General features: G+C 37.0%; 1 protein-coding gene across 1 annotated transcript; it reads left to right on the plus strand.

The window, feature by feature from the left end:
- Window positions 1-2,975: 2,975 nt before the first annotated feature.
- On the plus strand, window positions 2,976-3,952 carry LOC113351468 (putative F-box/LRR-repeat protein At3g44810). The gene is made up of 2 exons (XM_026595448.1): window positions 2,976-3,185; window positions 3,236-3,952. The coding sequence occupies exons 1-2, from the start codon at window positions 2,976-2,978 to the stop codon at window positions 3,950-3,952; spliced, it is 927 nt and encodes a 308-aa protein (XP_026451233.1).
- Window positions 3,953-6,028: the final 2,076 nt, after the last annotated feature.

Consider the following 6,028-nt stretch of genomic DNA (forward strand, 5'->3'; position numbering starts at 1 on the left):
AGAACATACAACACAATCAGAAACTGGTTGAGAAATCGCAGCTAAACTATGAGCATAAAACTTCATCTTTGTAAGATAATCAAGGATATTTAAAGCACCCTTCTTGGTGTTTACTAACTGCAGCTGGAGCTGCATCATACGAGCTTGAGAGTTGGAAGCAAAAATCCTCTCCAGTCTTTGCCATGCCTCTTGAGAGGTCGTCACTCCAAGCATCTGAGTGTGCACGCTTTGCGACAAAGAGGACAATATACCACTAAGCAGCAGTTGATCCTTCTGTTGCCAGGTCAAAAACTCTGGTTTAGCATCTTGAATAGCTTCAGTTGTATTAGGTAGCAGTACCTCAATCGTAGCAGGTGGGCAAGGATGTGTTCCGTCCAGAAAACCCATGTAACCATGGCCGCGAACAAAAGCCATGATTTGAGATTTCCACAGCAAGTAGTTACCTTCATCCAATTTGATAGTTAGTACGTGATTGAAGTTGAACAAGGAAGAAGCCAAGGAACTGATTTAAAACAAAGAAAGATGATCCCAAGATTGATAACCCTAAGCTATCTCGATACCATATCAGACTATATAGAACGATGGTTTATTTCTTCCTTGAATCGATCGGGAGAGGTCAGCCCTTCTCTATTTATCGTTACAGAGTTTATACACAATGAATGCATATCATACAAAATCTACATATTACGGGAAACAGGATAGCTACGTATCTTTGGCAGAATATTCTTGTGACGACACAATATCTTGGACAACTGGTGATGTCGACACAATATCCTTGACACTCCGAATCTCATTTCTTTTATTTGTGAAGACTATATGTTACAAGAATATTCTTTAGAGAACCTTTCTTCTCTAGTCACAGCTAATATTCATATGATGAAAGAAGGAGCATTTAATGATAATAATGAAGACAAGCGCCTTCCTGAGCGTATGATAAAGTTTTTGATAGGACTTCATAATGTGAAAGAACTATCACTATCACCGGCAGATTTCCTTCAGGTACGGATATACCTGTGCTTCATTTTATTTATTTTTATTTGGTTCTCTAACATTGAACTATTGCGATTTTGATTGCTTTTTATTGTTTTCAACGTTCTCTACTTTACGTAAACTTATTTTCCTGATCATAAAATGGTACCTTTTTATTTAATAAGCTCAGGAAGTTCTCTACCTGTACCCAACTTTACACGAAACATCTTATAGGATGACGGTTACCTCTAGTTTCGACCTGTGTCACTTTGATTTATTCCAAAATTTAGGCATCACAACGTGTAAAAGGGTATTCCTATTAGCATGGTAGGATTCCAATCATTGAAGTGGTAAGATTAGGTACACCATTCTTTTCTTGTTGTTAGCTCTCAAGTGGGCGAAGGCTACCTGGAACACTTTTTACAAGTAAAAGTGTAGTGCTTTAGAGATTATCTAATTGCCAATTATTTCTTCTTCTTTAACCTTGTGTAATGAGCCCTAGTTGCAAGTATATCTAAATGTTTTTTCTATTGGTTAACAAGGTTGTCTCGGAAGTTCCCAACCTAATGGAGTGCCAATCCCCTCACTTTCATAATCTACGAAGTTTGATGCTGGAAATGTGTTTTACCAAACGGTTGCTTGAGAACATTGACATGGTTACTGAAGACTTGTCCTTATGTAGAAGCTCTTTTTCTTACATCAGAGGAGGTGATAATTAACATTCCAAATCTTTTTCTATTTGATATTTGTGTAAGTATTTAGAACACCTTATAGCTAGACCTAAATGCTGTCTAAAAATGCTTCACAAACATCCAATCATTCATGGAGTTTAGTTTTATTTCACTGTCATTTTTCTCTAATTGTAAATGCAGTCCAATGAAGCGGAAGATGCTGAAGTGAACTCATTAGTGCCATGCAGTTTGTCTGCTCTAAAAGTTATTGAGATAAGAGAGTTTAAAGGATGTGATACTGCGATCATTTGTTTGGAATTTGTACTGAAACATGCTGAAGTTTTGGAAAAGATGGATTTATTTTTCTGCGATGGTGAAAGCTTATTGACGTGGACCGATATATGTGACCCAGAGAAGATACGCAGGAAGTTAAATGCAATTCCAAGAGTTTCTTCAAGTTTGACAATGGAATTTCATAATTGAGGTTTTAAACTCATTATTAGCTAGTTCGGGGATACTCTTGTTCTTTGCTTTCCGAACTTGCAAACCTGTGTGTTTTGTTTTGATATAAAGTGACCTTTTATATCTTTTGACTTTTCACAATACAATTGGAGGCCAAGGCAGTTGAATCATTTGTCTTTTTTGACTTTTCACAAGATTTATCATGTTATAGGAGGTAGATATAGAACAAAAATTCTTAAAATCTTTAAGTTTCAACAAGTTCATTGTTATGGCAAGATTCTATGAACATCAAGTTAGATTTTGGATTCATATCTATGCTTTTACACAATTAGCTAGGTACATGACAGTGCACATCAAGTTAGATGGCAGACAACATTTAGATCCGTGCAAATATATTTTGAGATACGGTGGTTCTTCATGAACCGAATTTTTGAAACACGCCAAAACTATCTACACATAAATTGTGGGTCCCGCCGGCTGGAGAAATACAGGGTCCCGCTTTTGGTTTTGGTGTGAGGGTGCGGTTTTGATGGAGTTCAAAAACTCGGTCAGTTAAGACTTTTTGTCTGAGATAAAGCTAGCTATATTAACATGCTGATGTGCATTTGAAATATCTGGAGTATTCATTTTTTTAGTTCTTTGTAAACGAAAATTTATCATTAGCCCAACAATATTCCGGCCCAACAAATTATCACATGTTAAACAAATCCGGTCCGCTAAGCCCAACTTTTTCTTCAAGAGGTATACAGTTTCCTTTCGATTTCTCTACTAACCTCCCCACGTCTTGCTGAAGCCATCAGAATGTCGTAATAGTACTTTTGGTCTATTTTTCACCAAAGAAGCAATCTACGTACAGTTTGCAATACACAACCCATGGAGGAAACAAGAAATTCACCCTTTTTGAATAGCCAAGATAGAATCAGCAATTTACCAGAGGACATAATTGATCGCATAATGTCTTTCTTCGAGATGAAAGAGGTAGTCCAAACCAGCCTATTGTCCAGAAGATGGAAAGATATGTGGACCTCGGTTTCCACTCTACACTTCGACACCCGTGCATTCATGAGTTCTGAAGCTAAAGAGGTACTTCCTTTTGTGAGATTTCTTGACAAAGTACTCATGCATCGAGACAGAGCATCCACTATAGAGAAGAGAAGTTTGATCTTTGTTGGGATAATAAATCTAATGACATAGCAGAAAATCTTGATACATGGATCATTATTGCTTTAAAACATAGTGTTCAACGATTAACTATTGAGATAGAATATAACGAGGATGTCACATTTAGGCTTCCACGTCGTCTCTTCAAGTTTTCGTCATTAACTTCGTTGGTACTCGATTTTAATGGCTCACGAGTCGTGCTTCCTGACTCAATGTGTTTACCTCGGCTCGAATATTTGGACTTACGTAAGATTAGAATTGATGATGTGAAATTACTTAATAAGCTACTATCAAGCTGCCCGGTTCTTGAAGATCTTATATTAAAAGATATTGTGGCAAACAATGAAGATGGTGTGAGCGTCGACATCAAGTCTTCTCAACTGAAGCACCTGAAAATGGTCAACAATTATCGTACTGCTTGTAATATGGCTAAGATTATCAAGTTGACTACTCAAGGGCTCAAATCCTTCATTTGTAGCGACTACATGAAACTAAAGTATTCTCTAGGGAACCTTTCTTCTCTAGTCACCGCTAGTATTGACATGGCGGCGACTCACGAAATAGAAGAAGATCTATATCCTGAGCGTATGATAAAATTTTTGCTAGCAGTTCGTAGTGTGGAAGAGCTAACATTGTTATCTGACGTCGTTCAGGTTTGGTTATTTATTCCTTTAAACTACTTCGTCTAACAACGATCAATTACTTTGTAGTGTTCTCAACGTATGGTAGTCTACGCGTAAATAAACATTTCACCTGATTTTTGTATAACTTTGTTATAATTAAGAATTTTTTTCTAAGACACCTGGAAACATCTTAGGTTAGTTAATTCTAGTTAGGATTTGAGTCACTTAAATTTACTGGCGTTCGGTCCTAGCTATTTTGCTGGTGGATTCTGCTCTGAAAGATAAAACTATAAACTATAGGTTAACTAGAAGAGAAGATAGAAGGGACTGAAACTTGTTTTTGATTAACTGAATTGTACGAGAATTATCAAAACAGAATACAAAGTATTTATACACAAACTTCCTTGAGCTGCAAGGAAAGTGTGTTTCCTAACTAAGGTTAAATTCCTAAAATACAATTTACTTGAGAAAAGGAAACTGTGTGTTATTTTACACACGTAACATATGATGAGTTAACACCCTCCCGCAAGCGTAACGGGTTATCCTGAACCGTTAGCTTGGACCTTAAAAGAGAAAACCTATCTTTAGAGAGTGGTTTTGTAAATATATCCGCAATTTGATCTTTAGAGGATATAAAACAAACATCAAGAAGTTTGGAAGCAACTTGATCACGAACAAAATGATAATCAATTTCTATATGCTTCGTCCGAGCATGCAAAATAGGATTAACTGTGAGATAAGTTGCACCAAGATTGTCACACCATAATATTGGAGGAGAGCGTGTAGTTATGCATAGCTCTGAAATAAGTGACTGAATCCACATAATTTCAGCAGTAGCAATAGCAAGTCCTCGATATTCAGCTTCAGTACTAGAACAAGAAACTGTTTTCTGTTTACGAGCACTCCAGGAGATAATATTTCCACCCAAATAGACACAATACCCACTAGTAGAACGACGATCATCAAGAGAACCAGCCCAATCAGAATCAGTATATGCACTGAAAGATAATTGTAATGAGGGGGATGGACGAAGAAGTATACCAAGGGTACTTGTATGCTTGAGATAACGAAGAATACAATTAACTAAACCCCAGTGAAATTCGGTAGGAGCATGCATAAATTGACAAACTTTATTGACAGCAAATGCAAGATCGGGACGAGTAAATGTTAAATATTGCAATGCTCCAACAATACTACGATATTCAGTAGCATCAGTTAATAAAGTACTTCGATCAGAAAAAATATCACCAAAAGTACTCAGTGGAGTGGTAATTGGTTTGATTCCATCCATTTTTGCTCGAATAAGAAGATCATGAGCATAACGTTGTTGAGAAAGAAATAAATCCGAAGAAGTACGAATTGCCTTGATGCCAAGAAAATAAGACAATTGACCAAGGTCTTTAATTGCAAATTCTTGTTGTAAACGAGTGAGAATAGAGGCAATACCTGCATTACTGGAGCCAGTGACAATAATGTCATCCACATAGACCAACAAATAAATAACACCATGAGTCCCATTGTAAATAAACAATGACGAGTCACACTTCAAGGTAACAAACCCAATTTGTAACAAAAAGGTGCTAAGTCTGTGGTACCACGCACGAGGAGCCTGTTTAAGTCCATAAAGAGAACGATGTAATTTGCAAACATATGTAGGGAAACGAGGATCAACATAACCTGGAGGTTGTTTCATGTACACCTCTTCTTGAAGTTCTCCATGTAAGAAGGCATTCTGCACATCAAGTTGATGGATAGGCCAATTGGAAGACAAAGCCAATGTAAGAATAATACGTATAGTACACGGTTTGACAACCGGACTAAACGTCTCAGAGTAATCAATCCCCTCTTGTTGATTGTAACCTTTTGCAACTAGCCGAGATTTGCGACGTGCAATTGTACCATCAGGATTACGTTTGATTCGAAAACCCATTTACATCCAATAACATTCATAGAAGGAGAATATGGAACTAATGACCACGTACCATTTTGAAGCAATGCATTGATCTCATCGTCGGATGATGTACGCCATTGTGGATCTTTATGAGCTTGGGAAATACAAGTAGGTTCAAGAGCTGAATCACATACAAGAGAATATTTGGAATTTGGTTTAAAAATGCCATATGTAGCTCTTGTGACAATTGG

This window comes from Papaver somniferum, chromosome 2, assembly GCF_003573695.1.
Source record: "Papaver somniferum cultivar HN1 chromosome 2, ASM357369v1, whole genome shotgun sequence".
Lineage (NCBI taxonomy): Eukaryota > Viridiplantae > Streptophyta > Magnoliopsida > Ranunculales > Papaveraceae > Papaver > Papaver somniferum.